This window comes from Dioscorea cayenensis, chromosome 2 (assembly GCF_009730915.1).
Source record: "Dioscorea cayenensis subsp. rotundata cultivar TDr96_F1 chromosome 2, TDr96_F1_v2_PseudoChromosome.rev07_lg8_w22 25.fasta, whole genome shotgun sequence".
NCBI classification, from domain to species: Eukaryota; Viridiplantae; Streptophyta; class Magnoliopsida; order Dioscoreales; family Dioscoreaceae; genus Dioscorea; species Dioscorea cayenensis.
This window is the reverse complement of record NC_052472.1, coordinates 17,155,881-17,179,731: the sequence shown is the minus strand read 5'-3', so window position 1 is coordinate 17,179,731 and position 23,851 is coordinate 17,155,881. Positions and strand designations below refer to the sequence as shown.

Below are 23,851 nucleotides of genomic sequence, written 5' to 3'. Positions count from 1 at the left end.
GATCAGTTTAATTATTTTTTGGATTTGCTTATATTTGTGTATCTGTTTATTTTTGTTGACTTTGGATGATCCTTAATGTCCAGGGTTGCTCACACAAACATGTCACTATTATGTTTGAAACATGGAACTGAGTAACAAGAATAATAAATGAGATTTATTTATATGTCACGCAAGTTTTGTACCACTATATGGATGTGCTGTAATTTTTTCCAGGTTTATTATCTTTGGTATTTACTTTTTGTTTGGATAACAAAAGTGTTGTTCTGAGTTAATTCCTTAAATACAATTTTAAGATTTTATTATTTTTTATGAAATAGTACAATGTATATATATAATAATTTTATTTTTATACCATTGGCAGTTAATAGGTTTGACAAAGGAGGATAAATTGCATGGATGATTTCTTTTTATGGTACAAGGCGGTAGAGACACAACTTAGCATTGATACTTTTGTATTTGAATGGGTTACTAGTTTCGAATGATTGTAGACAAACGGTTATATTGAACATTTTATTCTTGGGATTCAATGTTTGGTAGATTAATATTCAAATGATATCTTGGTTCAATATTTATATTGTGTCGAATTATTAGTAAAGATTTTTTTATAATGGAGTGAAAATTGCAAACTGATGCTCAAGATTTGCTAAACATGACTGTAAAAATAATTGAAGCTAAACCATGACAAAAAAGATAAGTCATCACAAAATTGACAACTAAGACAAAGTCGACAACTCTCTAGTAAAAAATTATCATAGGATAGCAATGGAACAAGACAAATTTTATTTATTTCAATGGACTTTTCAACCCCTTATAGAATATGAAACCATTGCCTACACCTCCAGCCAATAATCTTTTTCCCCATGATTTTTACCAGTCACAAATTTCTTTTTACATTTCTACGAAAATAATAGCGTAGAGAAGAACCAAGTTTCCTGGGCTATGAGAAATAGGGAAACGTAGTTTAACACGTTACCCATGTGTGTTCTCTGTACTATTTCTACAATTTTTTTCTCATAAAGAATAATATTTACCAAATATGTCGTATGAATGTTATCAGTAGAATAGCCAAATTTTGTAGTGAATGTGGATCCTCACACCCTGAATTCTGTTTCTAAGGAGTCTGAAAATGCTAACCACTACTTTGGGATTGTTCTGAGACTAATTTTGTGCTAGAATAATCTTCTAAACTCTCTTGGTCTTGACCCTATTCATAAACACCTTTAAAACTGGGGATCAATATAGTTGAAACACCCTTGGCTGGTGATGCTTTGCCAAAGCTTTGATCGCCACTATTGCGTATACTTGGAGGAAAGGTGTAATCTTGTGTTTAAACTTTGAAATCCAAGTTTTGGTTTCATTCTTTTTAAAGCTTAAGCACGTGCACATTTCCTCAATGTAGAAAATTGGCAGTCGGTTGAGTCCATCTTTGAGCCTTGATGAGGTTGCACATTATCAAAACCTCCATAGGTGGTCACCAACAATCGAGAGGCTTACATATAATCATTACCTAGCTCAATATATTTATGAGGAATAACTGGGCACTATCATGTCGCTTTTTCTTTTCTCTTCCGCATTTCTAATTGTTTTAAACTAGATTCTCGTCAAACTTCGAAATGGGCTTAGACATTAGAATTTTATAAGTATCAAAAGCCATACTCATCCCTATGGATTCGACTCACCCCGACCCATTAGGGTATATTTTATTACTTATAAGGACCCGCGGCACTTGCACTAACAAAAGGCTTCTGTTAATTCCATGATTTCCAAGAAGCATCTATGTTAATGTCATGAAGGAGATAAAAAAAAAAAAAGCGAAGGATACCCACCAACACTTTTCACATTTGAGGAAAATCTTGTGCATTGCGCCTAAGCTTTGTAAAAGAATGAAAACAAACTTGGATTCCAAAGTTTAAACACAAGATTGCTAATTCCTTTCCTCCGGAGTATCCACACAATAGTGGCGATCAAAGCTTTGGCAAACAAAGCATCACCAGCCCAAGGATTATTAATTTCAACTATAAGCCAATCCCCGCTTTTAAAGGTAAGCTAAGTGGAAAATGAGGGCCAAGCACCAAGAGAGTTTTAGAAGATTATTCTAGCACAAACTGATCTCGCGAACAATCCCAAAAAGTAAGTGGTTGGCATTTTCGACACTCCAAGCAAACAGAAGTTGTGAGTGTGGAGGATCCACATTCACTACATTTCGATAATTTCTACGATGCAAAGACATTCATGCATGGAAATATATCACTAACATGGGTAAATATTATTCTTTATGAAAAATTGTGAGAGCCAAACGTTGAGAGTAATTGCCTAGCGTAGTGTGATGTTAGCTCACGTATTTCCTATTTTACATGTAGGCATCGCGAGAACCCTTTCTTCCTGCTATTTTCGTAGAGAAATTGCAAAAGAAACTTGTGACTAAATTCTATCATAGAGGAAAAGATTGATGGCCACAAATAGGTCAGCAATTGTGGTACTATTTCTTATTTCTCTATGAAATTTAGTTACGAAAAGTCCATTGAGAATAGTAAATTTGTCTTGTTCCATTATACTTTATCTATGATAATTTTCTCAGAGAAGTTGTGCGCTTTGTCTGTGATTTGTCAATTTTGTAGTGACTTTATCTTTTATCATGGTTTTAACTTCCAATTGTTATACGGTCAATGTTTTCAGTCAAATCATAGGCGTGGTTTTAAATTTTCCTCCGATATAAAAATCGTATGCTCAATAATTCATTGTTAATGGCATAATATTGAATTCAAAGATATCCATTTCAAATATTAATCTGCGCAAACATTGAATCCAAGAATAAAATGTTCAATATAACCATTTGTCTACAATCATTCCAAAAACTAAGTAACCATCTCAAATACCAAAAGTATCAATGCTAAGCTGTGTCTCTACCACTTGTGCCATGATAAAAGAAAAATCGTCCATGCTGACCTGTATCCCCACTCCTTTGTCACAGCCTATTTACTGCAATAAATTATAAAATAAAATTTATTATATATATATGATACATACTATTTCATATAATAAAATCTAAAATTGGTATTTAAAATGTAACTTCGAGAACAACACTGTTACATTCAAAGCAAAAGAAGTAACACCAAAATGATAACAAACGATCACAAAGATCCATATAGTGATTAAACTTGGTGAGCAACCCTGCACATCAAATCTCATTTATTGTTCTTATTACTCGATTCCATGTTTCCAAACATAATAGTGACATGTTTGTGTGAGACAACCACGGACATTAGGAATGCATCCAAAAGTCAACAAAAATAAAGCAGACATACACAAATATATAAGTCAAATCCATAATTAAAGCGAGTATACTTGTTTTACTGATCAAAACTCTTATTCATGTATATCTCTTTCAATACCCTTTGTGAATAAACTCCCATTTTCATATATATATAGATATATATATAGGCAATTAGAGCGCCTACATCAGAATTATAAGGTGGATTAAAAGGAAAAACTTATAGCATCGTGAAAACTTGTGTAATTCAAATGCAAAGTAACATAGATGAATTTGCCTTTCCTAATTATACCATTCAATTACCATTTACATCAAGTGTATACTTGTATATATATATACACAATATACTGCCCACCATGAGCTCTGGCGGGAGCACAAAATTCCAAAAATAAATTAACAAAGAAACAAAAGGAAAAATAATATTATATGCCTGCAGTGATGTAATGTCCCTTCAAATGATACCAAAACTAACTGTTTAGAAGAAAATGATGAAGAGTATGCCATAAGTGGATCTAAAACTTTGTAAGGTAGACAGAAACCTAGCAGAACTTCAAGCATGAGATGCCTTCAAAATTATTTGTGTTTATTCATCAATATTTTTGCAGTCTAACTCCAAGTCTTTAATGAGAATCTCCAAACCATGGCATCAATTTATAAGGGAACAAAAACTCTAATATATAAAAAATAATTAGACTACACTCAGCTATATTACAATATAGCTATATACAGTTTGAATCTACATGGCCTAACATGTAACAAATTCAATATAGACTTCTACTTTTGTGAACACATATATAAAAGAATACAAGAAATGGAGAAATGGAAGCTCACTGGACTTATCAAATCTATTTTGATTTTATTCATTCTTACTTCATGAAGTTCAAATAAAGGCAACATCCTAATATATTCAAGATTTTCAACATAAAATAATATACACACAAAAGGTAGTATCCTAATATATTCTTGGTTAGGGTTCACAATTATAAGGGGAATTATAGCAATCTGACGATTTAACCAATACCAAGGAACCAATCAATCAACCAGAGCGCTCAATGCTTTGAACATCCTCTTATTTTGTAATTTAATTGTAAATCAAGCATAAAATAGCAGAGATGAACTCCAACTCATGCTTGAAACCATCAGATGAATAAAGAAAGAAGAAATCAAAGTGAAACATGGCATCAATCTCAAGTTTTTCAAAGAGTGATGATTTAAAGAGTAGCACAGGACCTTAGAGAGATGCGGCAAGGGAACCATGAGTCCTCTTCCTTCCTCTTCACCTCAAGATTGAGAAAGTCCTCTAAGCTACCACAAGCACCACAAAAGAAAAAAAAATCAGTGGATCTCACTATGGTCGATTTCGCCGGAGAGAGAAAAACTCCCAGATTTCATGATCACAAACACCGCAAGCTACCACAAACACCACAAAAAAAAAAAATCAAAACCCTCATACAATCCCACTAAAAATGATGAAATCGGTTCCTATTTTGGGGGGTAAGACAAGGAAAATTTCATGAATATCTCAATGTCACTACTCAACTTTCATGTATTAGACAATTACAACATACATAAAGTAAAATAAATACGCAATCTATTACTCTATATTACCGAGGAAAATAAAAATTATTCATGATAATTGATTTGTTCATAAGCCTCTACCACTTGAGTCATGTTTGAAGTGTTAAAGAAAAAATTTGAAACATGTTGTGAAGTGGCAATTAAAAAAGATGAAAAGCTTTGTTGTTACTGAGAATCAGTATCAATATGCTATTATTTCAAGAGGGTTCAATTGGTGATTTTTTATATTTTAATTTATTTGAGAAATGATATTAAGATTAATAAAAAAAAATTAATATGTGAGTAATTGAGGATAAGCACATGTGATATGTGTTTTGCCATTGCAAGTAAAACCTTTTATCTATTTATTTGTTTATTCATGTCTACCCTCTCCAAATTTGGATATTTGTTTTTAATTATTACGAAACACAACCAAAAAGTAATTTGATAATTTTTAAATTCCATTTATCTTTCATATTAGGACACCTTTTTTATATTGATAACTTTAAAAAACAACAAAATTTTATGCAAGTTGTTAAAAGAGAATTAGTTTTTCTTAACACAAAAGAGCATGATTTATAATAAAAAATTCATAAAATTTTGAATTTTCCTTACCACAATCAAAATTTTAAAAAAAATGCAAGAAATTTTAAAGTTTTCTAAAAAATGAAGATAAACTTGTAATTTCAACCAAAAAAATAAAAAAGGATTAAACTTGAAATAGGAGTAGGAATGGATTTCCTTTTCAAGAAGTTTTTCATATTTTTTTGACAAGAATTAAATTCTCATTCATTAATTTCATTTATTATTATTTTTTTACATATAGTTGGAGTGGTAATTATAAAAGAAGATGAAAGAAAAGATCAAATAGATCATCAAATAAAAAAAAATGAGAAAGTTAGTATCACACCACACAAATCAAAATTAAGGAGAGGAATAAGATTTTTGCCCCTATAAATTTCATTGCAAATCTTACAATTGCAAATAGAGAATCAAATAACAGATTATAGGATAAAAAATAAAATAAAAGCAAAACACAAAAACAAATCTTCCAATTACACAGAGAGAATCTCATGAGATAACAAATAAAAAATAAGTACAAAAACCTTGTCATTAGATTTTGCTCATAAAACTAACAAAATCATCAATAATACCAAACTAATCAAAACATTTGATAGAGACACAAGTGTACATGCCAATCACGTAATAAAGTATGCTTAAGTGCAGAGTTTCGGTCCACAGGGAAGAAGGTTAATACTAGTAATGAGTCTAGACCCGAAAAATAGCCTAAACGATCAAGTGATGTGTGTGTGAATAAAAGCAAATTAACACAAGAAATTATGGGATGCAATAGGAGAGAAATCAATGAAGAAAGCGATATTTGGGCAAAGCATCCCACGAGGGTTATGAGGCATAGGACAATGGATGTCTAAACATGCAATCCTATTTGAACTGAAAGGTTTCCAGAAATATAATAAACCCTAATTTCTCAGGCGAAGTGAAACTGAATAGGTGCAGAGCTGATACACACATCCACACAATTGCATTAACACTCTATAAAACCTTATTGTGGACTAATAATAATCACTTAAGTAGATAATCTCTACCCAAAGAAAGAGATTACCCCTAATCTCAATACAGATAGAAATGTGATTTCTCCTAAAATCTGCTCCACATGATTGCAAAAAGCACGGAAATTATCATCAATACACTAGGAAGGATTGTGGGAGACAAAGTCTCCTAGATACCCTAACCAAAGGCGTACGCACTATTCTCTCGAATTACAGTAAATCTATACTAGGTGGGAATTTCTTCTCGTCATGTAGCAAAACCAAGTATGATTGCTAGGGCTTTCGCCACGTTAGCAATCTAGCACTCAATGATACAATTAGCCTCAAATAGATATGATTGCAAATAAGAAATCAATTAAGCATCAAAGATCTAACAACAAAGTCAAGAAAATAAACCATAGAATTCAACTATGCCCAAACATCTACAAATTACCCATCCATTAATGGGGGGGCAAGCATTCAAGATACAAATAATGGAGAAAAACATGAAAGCTATGGAAAACCCCCTTTTCAATCCCTAGGATGAAGAATCGCCGAAGAAGTTTCCACGCACGCCGTCAAGATGAGTTGACGGCTGCAATCTTCAATCCTCTTGAAAGTAGATCCAAATCCCCCTCAAAATCACTCCTTAAGTGTTGGAGATTCGTCTCTTTTCTTCCTCAACCTTGTCTCCAAGAATCCCCTCCAAAAAATAGAAAAATAGAATAGAAGATGCTGTAAAAATCCTCATAAGTTATATTTATACCCGACTGCTTATGGGTGTAAGGGCTCGGCTATAAGGGAGTTGGAGAAGATGGTCGCGAGCCTTATGGGAACGCTTGTGGTCTTAAGCCCCGTCCGTAAGATCTTCTATTTGTGTTGCAGTCTAGCTTACGGCCATAAGTGCTGGACAGTAAGCTTCACTGTTCTATTCCTTATGACCACCCTTACAGGCGTATGCTGTGATCATAAGCTCCTCTGGATGGTGCTTACGGCATAATACTTGCTTGTAAGGTCTTTTGAATTGGCTCCAAATCCCCCTTACGGGCATAAGCATGCCCACAAGGTCTTCTGAAATTGACTTACGGGGATAAGGATGACTGTAAGCTGCCCGTAAGCTACCCAGTTTGCCTTGTCCTTATTCTGATGATGTTGAGAGAGCTCCAACTTCATAATTTAAGGTCTGAAATGTTTCTTTTGACTCTCTCTTGTCTTTAAGTACTGGCCTAAGCATGTTAATGTACAACACACTATATTTAGAATTGAATTCCATAATTTGGTTTTAATACATGCCAATTGAGTGTACAAATTGATATGAAATACATGAACATTATACACTCATCAATATTCATAAAATTAACTTGAAGAAACCCAAAATTCCCTCAAACTCTCATCATTATTTAAAAATAAAAAACTGAACACCAGACCATAGTCAAAGCTAGTAGTTATAACACATCCAAAATCCTTCTTGATTTAGGAGATGCTCATCTTACTTTTCTGATGATGGCAATAGATCAGAGAGTTTCTTCATCTTCCTCGGTAACCCACTCTTTTCTGCACCCATTCTCTTCTTCTCGGCAACTAGAGAGACATAAGACTTGTGAAAATAGAACCCGCATCATGAGCTTCCCATCCAATGGCCTAGTCATACTTTCAATCATGTCTAGTATATGCTTTAATGTGATTAAAATTACGGGAAAAAAAGGAAAGATTATACAATTCAAAGAGACGTTAGAAGGAAATAGGAATACCCTTGTGTAGGCAGTAGAGCTTCAATAATCCATGCATGAAAGAGATCTAAATTCCCATTAAATTAACAATATAGAGTAGTCAAGGGATTATTGAGCTGAGAAATAAATATAAAAATATAAAACTTATTAGTTCAATAAAATAATTATCAACTTGTAATGAAATTAAAAATAAATAAGAACTTAAATAAAGTAAACGTACATTAAAATCTTTAAACTTTCATATCTATATTTATATTATCAAGCAAAAACTATCATTTTTATATCCCATAATACTTTCATCAACTCAATTCTTGCCCAGCCAGAGCATTGTGCACAAGTTGTATCGTTGAATGTTGATATAATCTTCGATGGCACGCAATAAAACTTAAGAAAAAAATTATAAAAAATGGAAATAATATTATAAACAAAATCAAATTTATTAATTTATTAATATTATTCTAGTGGTGGGATTTCGAGCAATTTATCAAAAATGCTATATTTTAAGTCTTTACAGATATAAGATTTATATTTCATCATTTCACAATTGTTTGGAAGAGTCAATGATTTCTTCTATCCATTTCCATATATAACAAAATTTACTACCATTTCATGCACGTTAAGTAGGTAAATAAGTGAAACGTTTGTGAGGAGAAAAGTATCAATCTATAAAAGCAAGTATAAAAGCAGTAGTTTTATTTATCATACTATTACATGATCACACCCTTACAACAATAATATCACACAACCACTACTGCTCAACATCTCAATGTCCATGGAGCTGCTCATCCTAGTGCTTTTCCTCATCCATGGATTTGCTCATCCTTCCTCTAAGGATGGCCTATCCACCACCACCGCCACCTCCACCTCCACCGCCACCTCCACCTCCTTCACCAGACCCACTCCCATAACCATGTCCTCCACCAGAACCACCACCACTTCCACCACCTGATCCATGTCTGGATCCTGATCCACCACCACCACCTAGTCCACCGCCACTTCTACCACCACCACCTAGTCCACCTCCACCTCCAGATCCTGATCCACCACCACTTCTACCACCGCCACCACCTAGTCCACCTCCGCCTCCAGATCCTGATCCACCACCACCTAGTCCACTGCCACCACCAAGTTCACCTCCACCTCCCTTCCGATATCCTCCTCCACCACCATCTATCCCACCACCACCTCCACCACCGCCTCCTTTCCCATATCCTCCACCACCTCCAGACCCAGATCAACCACCTTCTCCACCACCTCTACCTCCACCTCCAACTTCACCTACTCCACCTCTACCGGAAGTGTAACCCTCACTCAAGGTCCTCGTGGCCGAGGACAAACCTATTGCAAGGAGAAGAATGAAACCAAGAACCACAAGCTTTGTGCTTACAGCCATTGCAGCTTGAGTAGTAGTAGGACCAGTAGAAGCAAGGGATGTGGAGTTGTGGAGTGGAGATGGGAGCCATTTTATAGGGTTTGTTTACATGGAACTTATTAACTACTTCCTTTGTGTGAAATCAAGACTCATGGAGACACGGTTTCTTTTGACGGGATTTCTCAAATCTTATAAAATTTGCTTTCTTATCATCAATCAATTTCTCAAAGTTTTTCAAAAGGATGTTTAAAAAGATTTAAATTATAAATAAAATAAAGAAATAGTTTCTTTCATGCCACCGTCATACCACCTAAACGTAGCCATCCGGCCTCGGTGCAATGCTGCATTATATATATATATATATATCAAGTTCAATTGAGAACTATCTTCTTATAAAGATTTAGTTACAATATTTTTCTTTATTTTATTTTTTACAAATAGGCGACAAGCCTCTCTATTAATAAGAAATTGTCAAAGAAAATGGAGGTACGGAGGCGCAACTGTTACGGTGATTTACAAACCTCCTAAAAAAATCCCCCAAACCTGCAATCTTGGAGGGGAGAAACCATTGTTTCTCCTACAAAGCATCCACACCCTATCTTGTAAACAGTACTGATGAACAATATTAAACCCGAGTGTAGAAATATAAACAGTGCAAAAATAGTATTGCTGGGGGAAGGATTCGAATTCTTGTCCTTTCCTTTAGCACTCTTGCGTCATACCATTGACCTATTCAATAGTTATTTTTTAGTTACAAATTTAGTCTAACCACTTTTGAGTATGAAAAATGTTGATAGATCATATATTGCTATGTTAATCCCCTTTGGTATATCGTTGCCTTACACAATTCTATCTCGTATATCTTGTAGCCTGATGTTCTCTTTATACACATGTGCATATTAATAATTTATATAATACTATCTCTTCTAACCACTGTATATTCACGGTATTGCTCGCTTGCACCATTTGCCTAATTTACATTTGGGTGTTTCTGCGTAAAAAACTCATTCATGCACTCAAAAAAACAAACCTTTGATCCAAAGAAAGCCCTTTCAGATGCATACATGAGTTCATGAACTCATGAGACCGAAGATGTTCATCATATATCGATCTCTTCCTTCAAAAAATCAACATAAACATTTTCCTTAAACAGAATCTTTTCATTAAAATTAATTATCTAATTAATTAATCTATCTTAAAATCTAATTATAATCAACGTTACTTCCCATAAATTACATTCTAGTAACATCAAATCACAAACTTATAATTTGTTCTCTTTCAACATGTAATCTTACTAATCACATCAAATTTTTATGTTTGTTTTTATTTTTCTTCAATATTTTTTTTCTTTGTTCTTTTTGTAAAAATGGCAGCATATACTTTTACTGATAACATCATGATGGCGGAAGAATTGATCTTCAATATTTAGTAATGGAACTTAGAGGGATACATTCTTAAAGTTGACTTTGCAAAAGCTTTCAATATGGTGGACTGGGATTTTCTTTTGGATATTCTTCAAGCTAGGGATTTCTGGAGGCGATGGATCTCTTGGATCCGTAACATCCTTGAGACCTCCAAAGCAAACATCCTCATCAATGGACTTCTAACAGGATATATTAGGTACAAGCATGGTCCAAGACAGAGAGATCCTTTTCCCCTTAGTTATTTGTCTTAGTAGCAGATGTTCTTAGCTCAATGTACAACCATGCAATTACGGTTAGAGTCTTAATGGGGGTCCCACTGGGCCATCTCGGGAGAATGTGCCACTTACAATACGCAGATCATGACATGCTCCCCATCACTACTAGAGGGATTGAAGACCTAAGAATCTTAAAACTTATTTTGCTGCTCTTCCAAGGTCTCTCAAGACTTACTGTAAACTTTCTTAAAAGCTTCCTATACTCAACCACGTAGAGGAAGACACTGACTGAAGCAAAGTCGTGCACTCTCAATTGTGTGACTGGCCTGCTCCCAATGACCTACTTAGGAGTGCCAATCTCAAGACAAACTCAAGACGCCAAGGCTGGCTCCTTCTCACACAGACAGTAAATGCTTGGTTGGCATCTTGGAAAGCCCAGTTCTTATCTCTAGGCGGTCATCTCACCCTGGTTAATTCTGTTCTCTCATCTATCCCTTCATATTGGATGAAAGTATTCAAACTGCTAAAATGGGTGAGAAGAAAAATTGATGGTGTTCGGTGAGATTTCCTTTAGAGCGAACGTGATCTTAGTAAACCCAAATGTCGTCTAGTGGCTTGGGCTCAAATATGAAAAATCAAAAACAAGGGGGGTGGGGTGTCCTAAACCTGCAAGATTTCAATCATGCCCTTCTGGGAAAATGGTGGTAGAAAGTTTCAAGTCATGAATCAGCTTATTGGTCTAAAGTTATCGCTTTCAACTATACTCGCTCAGGGGGAACCATCAACCTCCTTCATATATGCTACTCCAAGAAGAACTTTTTTCTTTTGGAAAGGCATCCTTAATTGCAAACCAGTTTTTCTTGCAAACATTGACTCCCCCATCAACGTTTGCAGGAGCACTTCATTCTAGATGGATAGATGGTATGAAAGCATGCCCCTTAAGGATAGGTGGCCGGGTCTCTTTACACATTGGCAGGAACTACTTATCTCTATTGTCGCCCTTCTACAAAGATTTTCAGCACTTGAGAGCAAGAACCTAGCACCGATACTCCATCATATACCCCTTCCCTAACATCAAAACGAGACAAAAAGATTTGCCGATGGGACCACAAGGGGTTTTTGATAAAATCCTTCTACGCCTTCTTGAACAATAGAGGACTCCGATGTTCGAAAAGTAGATCATTATCGACCGGATAATGCCCCCTCGAAATCAAACTACTCTTCTGGATAGCGCTACATAATAAGATCCTTATGTTGGATAACCTCACCAAGCGTAGATGCAATAGGATACCCACCATTACTTGTGTTCTCTGTCACTCAGCACTAGAAAGGGTGGATTACCTCCTCATTACCTGCTCGGTTTTTGCATGTATATGGGAACATTATAGGACAATTTTCAATGCTGCAATACCTTTCAACACCTTTCCTGTATCTTGGTCCGATTGGGTACTCATGGGAAATCTTAGCCCAAGCCATTGGGAAACCTCCTTATCCTTGCCATATTCTAGGTCATCTAGCTTGAACGCAACAATCACGTTTTTAATTTCATGGCTTTACTTTTTCCCCCTTTAATTTGCAAAATTAACCAACTGCTTCTTTCCTAGATTCTTACAGCCTTAGACCAAATCAAGATCTCTTTGGAAGAGGTTGTTCCAAAGATCCAAAAGAGCCTCACTTTCGCAAGAATCCAATCCCTTCCAAACAGCAGCCCTGATGAACCACCCATTTAATGGCAATATGATGTGATATTTATCAGGATAGAAATCTTCTGAGCTCCAGCAGTCCAACTCTGCTCCCTTTGTCTACTTTTTTTGTCTTTCATTCCCTGTCTGTCTGTAGGGCTGGTATACTTCTGGTGACCGTCTAGTTTCTTCTCCTCCCCTAGTTCTTCATGTTGTAATCCTCCCAGTTTTCCCTATACTCTTTCTTTAATAAAATGTGGTTTATCCACTTTTCTCAAATATATATATATATATACTTTTACCTCATGAATAGAATAGCTTCACATTTTTATCAATATATCATATGATGTGATAAACAAGTGCTCTTCCATCAAATATATAAATATATATATATGTATGTATGTATATATATATACTTTTATCTCAAGAATAGAATAGCTTCATATTTTTATCAATGTATCATATGATTTGATAAACAAGTGCTCTTCCATACTCACATGGTTATAAACTTTTAATTCACATCACTCATTTTATTATTTCATATAAAACATATTTATCATGAATACTTTTCATTTCTATTAATATGTATATACCAATTATTCTTATTGAATTTTTCTTGGACCCTGCCCTAACTGTGAATGCATGATATGAGATCCTTGGATACGTAAATAACTCTCTTGCTTTTTCACTTTCATGAGCTTGTTTTTCTGGAGATTGTTGCCATCTTTACACTTGAGCCTACCTTCAAAGGAAGCATTAAGCCTCTTTCTTCCATTGCTTTAGTTGTCAAGGTGTTGTGCTTTTGAACTCCTTAGACCTTTATGGTTTCCCAGAGTCGTTAGTTTTAGAGTTTTCCTATCATCCCTCTTCATCCCTCCAACTAAGTTCTTTATGTTTGAATGTTTTTCTTGGTTGTTCTCTAGCATTGTTGTCCATGCTTATATGTTTAAATCTTAATTATTAATTCCTTGTCTTGCTTGTATGTTGGAGTATTCAATTCATGTCTTTATTGCTAATTGTCAGTTTTTGAGTTGCTCACTAGTGTTGATTGGTACCTTGACTTGTTGAGTATGCATTGCTTTCTTCAAAGCCAACTATGGGCCATTTTTCTATTTCAGCCTTTAATTATTTTCTTCCATGCTCAAATTAAGTGCCATGTTGCTATAAGATACTTTCAAAATGGACTTCAAGCCATCATAGATATTAGAGACATGTGTTGTGGAAAATCCAATTGTAAGCCATAATTTGGGTGCCTTTATGGCTTACTAACTTGTTGATTGATGAGTGTACAATGCTCATATATTTTATATCAATTTGTACACTCAATTTGCATGTATTAAAACCCTAATATGGAATTTGATGCTAAATATTGTGTGTTTTGCAATGGTAGGCTTAGGGCAGTGTTTAAAGACAACGGAGAGCCAAAGGAAGCAATCTAGACCCAAAACGATGAGTTTGGAGCTCTCTCAGCATCATTGTATTAAGGACAAGGCTAACTAGGTGGCTTACGGGCAGCTTATGGTCATCCTTACGAGCATGCTTATATCCGTAAGGAGGATTCAGAGCTAAGTCAGAGAACCTTATGGGCAAGGCTTACGCTCGTAAAGATGCCTGTAAAGACTATCCTGAGGAGCTTACGACCACAACATATAGCCGTAAATGCAGTCACAAGAAGTAGAACAGTGAGGCTTACAGTCCAGCATTTATGGCTGTAAGCTGGACCATAACAAAATCAGAAGGACTTACAAATGGGGCTTACGACGGTAAGTCATCCCGTAAGGCTCGTAACAATCTTCCCCAACTCCCTTACGGCCTAGTCCTTACACCCGTAAGCAGCTCGTAAGCAGTTGGGTATAAATATAACTTATGAGGATTTCTAGGGCATTCTCTGTTCTATCTTTCTATTCTTTTGGGGTTGACTCTCGAAGGCGAGGTTGAGAAAGAAAAGTACCGAATCTCCAACATTCTAAAGGCAATTTGGAGAGGGATTGCGCCCTTCATTCAAGAGGATTTAAGATAGTAGTCATCAAGCTCATCTTGGCAGCGTGCGTGGAATCTTCTTCGGCGACTCTTCATCCTAGGGATTGAAAAGGGGGGTTTTTCATGGATCTCATGTCTTCCTTATTCTTTGTATTTTGAATGCTTTCCCTCCTTTAATAGAGGGCTAATTTGTAGATGCTTGGGCATAGTTAAACTCTAGGGTTTATTTCTTTGACTTTGGTTGTTGGATCTTTGATGCTTTAATTGATTTCTTATTTGCAATCATATATATTCTAATCCAATTGCATGTTTGAATATTTGGTTGCTAACGAGACGAAAGCCCTAGCTATCATGTTTGATGTACTACATGACGAGTAAAAATACCCACCTAGCATAGACATGTCGTAATTAGAGGGAATTGTGAGTAAGCCTAGGTATAGGATACTTTGGAGACTTTGTCTCTCTCAATTCTCTCTAGTGAGTTGTTGATAATCTCCGCACTCTTTGCAATCATGTGGAGTAGATTTTATGAGAAATTGCATTTATGCTCTGTATTCAGATTAGGGGTAATCTTTCTCTCTTAGGGGGAGATTACTTACTTAAAGGATTGTCATTAGCTTACATTGAGGTTTCATAGATTGTAATGCGATTGTGTGGATGTCTGTATAAGCTATGCACCTATTCAGTTACTCTGCGCCTGAGAAATCATGGTTTAATATAATTCTGAAAACCTCTAGGTTCAATAAGGATTGCATGTTTAGACGACCATTGTCCTATACTTAATAACCATAGAGGGATGCTATGCCCGGACATTACTTTCTTCCTTAATTTTTCTCTTACTATTTCCCATATTTTCTTATTTTCTTTTACTATTGTTCACACACAAACACTTCACTATCCTGGCTATTTTTCGGATCTAGAGTTATTACTAGTATTCACTTTTTTCCCTATAGACTGACATTCTGCATTTACGCATATTATATTACGTGATTGGGGTACATACATTTGTGTCCATATTATTGATCACAACCAGCATCATCATAGAATGTTGCTTAGTCCTTTAATTATCATTTCCATGTTTGGGAGCCTTTTTATTATTCCTTGTGGGTCCAACATAGGCTGTCTGATCTTTCTGTGGGTTCTAGAGGTACAGGTGATGTGAGTAAGCTTTTTATTATTTCATTAGGTGGTTGTAAGTTGCCTTATTGCAGTAACAACTTGCGTATAATAGTACTTAAGGCCATGTAGTAGCCTAGAAGAGAAGTTTAATATTTTGGTATTTGGTAAATAGGATTTTTGTGGAAGTTTGATTTTGACGTTGGACTTGTGTTCCATGTTAGGCGAGTAACAGGTAAATAATCCATCGCATTTTAATGTATTTTTTTAAATATTATAAATTCCAGCTTTACTTATGTATTTATTTATTTTGCATAAATTTTTAAGACATCAAAAATTAAAATTAATTCATTTAATTCTATCATTCAGTCATCTATAATCTAATAATCATTATTTGATTTATTATTATTTAAATTATTTTTGTTAGATTTTTTTATGTATCTATTTATTTATTTATTTATTTATTTCATTATTATTATTATTATCAATTTTTTTATTTGTCCATTTTAAAACTCATGGTTTTGAATTCTCTCAAAAGTGGGATGATGGAAACATCTGCTTTTATGCTTGAAGGAAATATTTGATTTATAAATTTTGTGATGTGATTAATCTAGTATTATTGTTGTTTTAAATTTTGACATGAAATTTTGAGCATTTGTATATTTTTGAATTTCGCTTGCAAAGTTATCTAGTCATGATTATTATTGATCTCCAAATGAGTTATGCTCATCCTTATTAATGGGGGTCAAATATTGACCATGTCGACATTTTTGAAAAATAAAACTGAAGTTTCACATCAATCAGTCAATGAAATAATAACAACTTCTGCTATTTAGTTTCAGATCACCGAGAATAAATAAATTGCTTTGGAAATTCTGTCTCGAGTCACCGATGGTAGATAAATAACTTTTGATATCAGTAATAAATTTGGAGAATTATATTATTAATTTAGAAATTCGATATATTTGTTTAAAAATTACATTTCTAAAGTCTAGTACTATTCTCTATTTAGTATAAAAGGAAAACGATTATGGAAGTATAACTCTGATAGATTTCTTCACTCTGTACTTTATTTAAGTTTCTAATAAATGACAGCTCATCCTTATTAATGGGGGTCAAATATTGACCATGTCGACATTTTTGAAAAATAAAACTGAAGTTTCACATCAATCAGTCAATGAAATAATAACAACTTCTGCTATTTAGTTTCAGATCACCCAGAATAAACAAATTACTTTGGAAATTCTGTCTCGAATCACCGATGGTAGATAAATAACTTTTGATATCAGTAATAAATTTGGAGAATTATATTATTAATTTAGAAATTCGATATATTTGTTTAAAAATTACATTTCTAAAGTCTAGTACTATTCTCTATTTAGTATAAAAGGAAAACGATTATGGAAGTATAACTCTGATAGATTTCTTCACTCTGTATTTTATTTAAGTTTCTAATAAATGACGTTTGGTTTGTAATATTTGAACAATTGATTTCAACTCTTTTTATATTAATTACTTATTAGGTTGTCAAGCTGATAGAGTGGTTTTAAATTTTTTTCATATCAAAAAGTAATAAATCGGTGGATGCTTACTAGGCTTTCAGTAAATGAAAATGATGTTTTCTTTGTAGTATTTGAGTTGTTGCATTAATTTGTTAGTTCTAGACCATATATCTTGTATTTTAGACATTCATATACTATTGAGTTATGTTGTATCCTTAAAGCCTATACTATATGTTTTCTGTTAATCTATTATATTTATCTATTCTAGATAGGTTGCAGGCTCCTCAGGTTCTGGCCCTGTGTGATTGCACGCATTTGTCCATGCATTGAATTCGACTTGACCTGGTCTCAAGAGTGGCATCTTTTATCAAGTTAATTTAAGCCGCTAGGTTGCTATCTGATGTCCTTGCTAATTCCAGTAACTAGTCATAAGACTAATAAATAAAATACAAACTTGAATTTTATATTTTACCAAGAATTGAACCTCACCCATTGCATCAAACTCAAGTGGTTTTTAACACCCACCTAAGTCTTTTTTTTTTCTCCTCCATTTTAAAATAAAAACCCATACATGGGCTTTTTGAAATTCCCTTGCACATATTGGCGAGGCCCGCCTCAAGAGAGTGGCCCCCAAAATTTCAACTACAGAACGAGAATACATCAACTCATCCAACAAAGGAGAATAAAGTTCGTCTACATTACCGCTTGTATTTAACAAACAGTTACAGTTATTGATCATCTCAAAAGCCAAAACTGACTTGATATATATAATATTTCATATATATGATAATGGATTGCAAGGGTTGTCTGCATTATATATGACGAGCAGTGTGTAACTAATTTTGGAACACTTGAGTAGTTTATATCATTTCTATATTAATTTGATCAAAACAAATTACATATTTTATATTTTCATAAGATAAACAAAATTACTCTAGAATTAAACTAGAAATTTTATCTTCTTAGCCAATTTCATGTGGTTTTTCAATTTCCATGAATTTTTTGAAAATAAAATAAAGCAATTATAGGAATGCATGTGCGAGTGGAAAGCCACTTCTCCATAATCAAGCAATCTTAGCTTATGAGGATTAAACGAATTCTACGGTATTAAGTTGGTAAGGCTTATATTTTGTATTATTTATGTTTTATTATTTAATAAAATAAATAAATGATATATGCTTTGCAAAAGTACCCAACATGACATAATCTAGCCTATAACTAACAACTCATGATTAGGGGTGAGTAAAACCGGGTACCTGATCTAGTTTTTAAAACCGGATCGGGTACCCAGTTTTTCGGATCGGCAAAAACTCGATCCGTATTCGACCCGGTTTAAACCGGGTACCAAAAATCGGGTACCCGGTTTAAACCGAATCGGATATTGGATATCCGGATCCGAATTTAAGTTTTATCTACTCTATGGACTTGTTTTATATAACAAAATTACATCAAAAACAAATATGAAAAACTTATAACTTATGAAGAGCATTACATTTTTATATTATTTTCCACACAACAAACATCATAACAAAAAATAATAAAGAATTTTATCAATTTTAGTCATTAGACAAAAAACAAAAATTCAAATAACTTTTGAAGCATTAATAATGACCACGGGTGGCTAGAGAGAGAACCCATGTAGAATTGAAATTTATTAATGTATATATATAACTATATAACTGTTTAAGTTATTAGATTAGGCATTGGATATTTTTTTTACTTTTAGCCTTTGTAAAAAATTTAAATTTATTAATATATATAAATATATAACTCTTAAATAATTTAGATGAGGGATTTGGATTTTTTTTCTTTTCTTTTTGACTTTTTAGAACATATAAAAGTTAATATTATTTTACATCTATTTATAAGAATATGCTAAATAGTAAAAACCGGATTGGATTTTGATACCTAATTTTTAATTTCTCCCGATCAGGATCGACCCGATTTTCATCTAAAAAATTCGGATCGGATGCCCGACTCTTTTTCTCAGATCGGGTACCCAAAACATTGGGATAAAAAAAATCAGATACCGGATCGGATTATTGAATACGGATTTTTTTACTTACCCTTTTACTCATGATATTTATTCATATCCTCTCCAAAACATTAAACTCTGATCATTTAATTTAATAAGAAACAGTTGAAAAAGAAAAAAAAAAATCCCAAAAATTATAAGTTCGCTTCATAAATAAGGAAAAAAATAATGTTGGAGTCTTCTTTTCTTAAGAGGGTTGAAAGATAACTTATAAATAAACATCAACCTTAATTTGATCATTTAATTTAATAAAAAGTAGTTAAAAAAGGAAAAATTTCCCCAGGATCATAAGCTTGATTCATAAATAAGAAAAAGAAAATAAAAGAAAACTAATGTTAACTTCTTTTACATTTTAAAAGGATTGAAACATAACTTCTAAATATGTCATGAGCATGTGTTTAGATAAATTTTATTAAAATTTAAGTGGTTGGTTGCATGATCAAGACCTCATGAATTCATTTTAATTAAAGTTATTAAACCTAGACGTTTCACAAATATACAAAATTTTTTCTATCAAATGAGGGTGTACAGTGTCCTTTTCTTCTTTCTTTTTCCCCCTCTATTCTAAAAAGGAAAACTATGCGTAGGTTTTTTTAAAAGAAAAGAAAATAAGAAAATTTTCCAAACACATATTGGCCATTGGATCCCAAATTTTCCACACTAAAATAAGGACGCATTACATCACTCATTCAGCAAAAGAGTATAAGGGTGATCTATACTACTACTTGTAGTCCACAAGTAGTTATGTATGGCGATAGATTAAATCCAAAGTCAAAATTAACTGGATATAACATTTCATATCTATAATAATAGATAACTAGGATTGTCTGTACTGTGACTTGCAGTAGGTGATTATGTTTGAAAACAATTAATCAATCTATAAGATTTCCATATTTAGTTTAGTTCGTTCAAAATATATGTTTTACATTTTCATGACATACAATAAAAAAAAATAATTATATCTTTCTAATCAATTTTGTACCTTTTTCAACTATGTATTTGTTAAAAATGATTTAAAATAATTATATATGTGTGTATGTGGAAAGCCACTTTGGTATAAATATGAGTTTCTAAGGGTTAATTATAAGAATTCTCCATTGGTAAGACAGTAAAGTTTATAATTTACTTCCTCCGTTACTTTTTATCTATCGTGGTTAACCGAATCTCACATACTAAGAATCTTAGTTATTTGACAAAATTTTATAAAAAATTAGTTACATTTCAAAAATTACCCCAAATTTATATCTTCGCATTTCTCTTTCATATTTAATTCTAAGAAAAGAATTGAATAGACTCAATAGAATGTTAAGGGTATTTTTGAAAAAAAAAAATACTTCTTGATGTTAGAAAATGACAGATAAAAAAGAACATGGATTTGTGACAGATAAATAGGAACAGAGAGTAGTTTATATTATTTTAATTAATATTATATTGTTTAAAATTTTAATGGTAATTGGTTGCTTGATCATAACCTTGTGAATCCATTTACATACTTGAGGTTAATTCAACTGAAATTGATTTAACCAAAACATAAAAAAATAAAAAGTGAAATTCGAAAAATTATGTTATACTTTATAATTTTTTAAATAAATTAGCACTTTTTTTTTTTTATAATATTGACTTTACGAGAGATTAGAATGGGGAGATAAATTAGAAACTAAATTATTTATTTCATCCTTCGTGTGTATATATATATATATATAATTCATTTTAAACATACTTTTTAACTTTTGTAATTAATCAAGCCCTTAATTCAAAATCTGATTTTTTGAACTTTTAAAGATATAAGCTTTATATTTCATCATATCATAATTGTTTGGGAGATTTAATATTTATAGATATAAGCTTCATATTTCAACATATCACAATTGTTTGGGAAATTTAATTATTTCTTTCATTCATTTCCATTCTACCACCATTTTATGTGGTTGAGTTCAATATGTAAATCTGTACTGCAGCATGCATCAAGGGGGGAAAAAGTAAAACTCCATGAAAAGCAAGCATATATAACTAAAAGCAGTAGTTTTATTTCTTATATTACATAAACATAATCTCATGCTACATGATGATACTTTGATCTTATGATGATATATATATATCACACAAACCATGCACTACTGCTTAACTTATCAATCCATGGAGCTGTTCATCCTAGTGCTTTTTCTCATCCATGAAGTGATGGATCTACTCATGCTTTCTCTAAAGATGTCCATGTCCACCTCCACTCCCATATCCCCCACCCTCACCATACCCAGATCCTGAACCAGATCCTCTTCCTCCACCACCTCCACCACCATGTCCTCCTCCACCTCCACCTCCACCTCCATGCCCTCCTCCACCTCCTTGTCCATAACCAGACCCAGACCCATATCCACTTCCACCACCATGTCCTCCGCCAGAACCACCACCACCACCTCCACCAGAACCACCACCACCACCACCACCTTTACCACCCCCACCACCGGATCCATATCCGGATCCTGATCCAGACCCATATCCAGATCCTGAGCCTGATCCTGATCCACCGCCACCACCTTGTCCACCTCCACCTCCACCACCACCTCCTTTCCCATATCCTCCTCCACCTTCACCACCCCCAGACCCATATCCAGACCCAGATCCATAGCCAGATCCACCACCACCTTCACCTCCACCTCCTCCTCCACCTTCACCTCCTCCACCTCCACCTCCACCGGACGTGTAACCCTCACTCAAGGTCCTCGCTGCAGAGGATAGACCTATGGCTAGGAGAAGTATGAAGCCAAGAACCACAAGCTTTGTGTTTTTAGCCATTGTGGCTATACTAGTAGTAGTAAGAGTAGAAGTAGAAGCAAGGGATGTGGAGTTGTAGAGTGGATGGAAGGGTATTTATAGGGTTTGTTTGCATGAGACTTTGGCTTATTCACAGTTTAGAGTTAATTTGGGTTCTCATCACCTTCCTTTTCTATGTGTGAAATGAGGACTTATGAGAACGCGTTAGTACCATTTTCTTTCCTTTGGACGATTCTTCACGTCTTATAAGCTTTTTTTCCTTTAATTTATTTATTTATTTAATTTTCACTAGCTTTAGTCTATATCAAATCAACTTTATAAAAAGGCTCTTTGTCTTTGTGATATATTTCTTCCTAAAATCCAAACTTATTTATAAACAAATTAATTGTTAATTGTCTTGCTTATCCTCATGAAGGGTTTTATTTTTGAGAAAAAACTGTTAAAGTTGATTATTGAGTATAAGTTATATCAGTAAATATTGATTTTTTTAGAATATGCATGAAAATTAAATAATTATTAGATATATGTATATATAACCATACACTTCTGATGACATATTTGCAATTATGCTTTGAAAATATCAATAAATACTTTGATAATTAATTTAATTATTCGATAAATTTGAATGAGCATGCAACAACCAACAATATATCAATGATGATTTTAGAAAAAAAAACAACTCTACTTTATTCTCCACAAGACAAATAAAAGCTTTAATTTTTCTCTTTTTTACAATTATGATATTATTCTCATTCATAAGAATGGTATCCTCATTTTCTCTTTTTTCCTTATGTTATGTTTGGATTGAGGGCCGGCGAAGCAAAATAAAGTAAAGCGAGGGTTTTTGAGGGTTATAGTGAGTCATTCCCTCGTTTGGATAGATATTTTTAATTTTACGAAAAAAAAGGAAGGGTTAACTCTAACTCCGAAACACTCTGAAACCCCATTTTTTCTGGCCCCTATTTGAGGTGCCGAGGGAAGGAGAACCTCCTAAAAATTTTAAAATTTTTTAAAAAACCTTAATATCCTTAACTTTTTAAATTAGTTTGCATAACGCCACTTCATAAGTTTCTTCTTTCACTTTTTTCAATATAATTTTATTTTAATCAAATATTCACATGACACCCATCGCAGATCCTTGTTTTTATGTATTTCTTTTTTGTTTGCTTATTTGTTTATTTTTTTGCTTATGTTGTGTTTTTTATTTGTCAATTTATCCTAAGAAGAATTTGTTTCAATAGAATTCTTTGCTATCCAAAATTTATTCTAAGTACAAAAAAAATTAAAATTTTCTTTGAGTGAGAAAAAAATTAATAATTATTTAATTCAAAATTATTATTATGCTATGAATTAAATTATTAGAATAGGTTTACTAACAATATGATAAAGTGATCTTGTGATGATTCAATAGAGTTGTAGGATGAATTGGTCTTTAAATAATGTATAATATACTTCCAATGAAAAAATAAATGATGGTACTTGAGAAAAAGAAAATTTTAAATAATTTATGATATACTTCCAAAGAAAAATAAATGATGGTATTTAAGAAAAAAAATTAAAGTATAAATCAAAATCAAAATAATAATGATAATTATAATAATTTAATATTTATTAAAAAAATATGCTTAAAGTGTGAATTTATTTG

The 23,851-nt window shown here is 33.2% G+C and overlaps 1 protein-coding gene and 1 pseudogene across 1 annotated transcript; both read right to left on the bottom strand.

Moving 5' to 3' along the window:
- Window positions 1–8,946: 8,946 nt before the first annotated feature.
- On the bottom strand, window positions 8,947–9,524 carry LOC120273326 (annotated as a pseudogene).
- An 11,915-nt stretch (window positions 9,525–21,439) lies between these two features.
- LOC120278568 (putative glycine-rich cell wall structural protein 1) lies at window positions 21,440–22,367 on the bottom strand. Its single transcript, XM_039285321.1, has one exon. The coding sequence runs from the start codon at window positions 22,225–22,227 to the stop codon at window positions 21,634–21,636; it is 594 nt and encodes a 197-aa protein (XP_039141255.1). The 5' UTR covers window positions 22,228–22,367; the 3' UTR covers window positions 21,440–21,633.
- Between the last annotated feature and the right edge of the window lie 1,484 nt (window positions 22,368–23,851).

Excerpts from the sequence above, each read along its gene's own strand:
- LOC120278568 (XM_039285321.1), bottom strand. The coding sequence starts at position 22,227 with ATGGCTAAAAACACAAAGCTTGTGGTTCTTGGCTTCATACTTCTCCTA.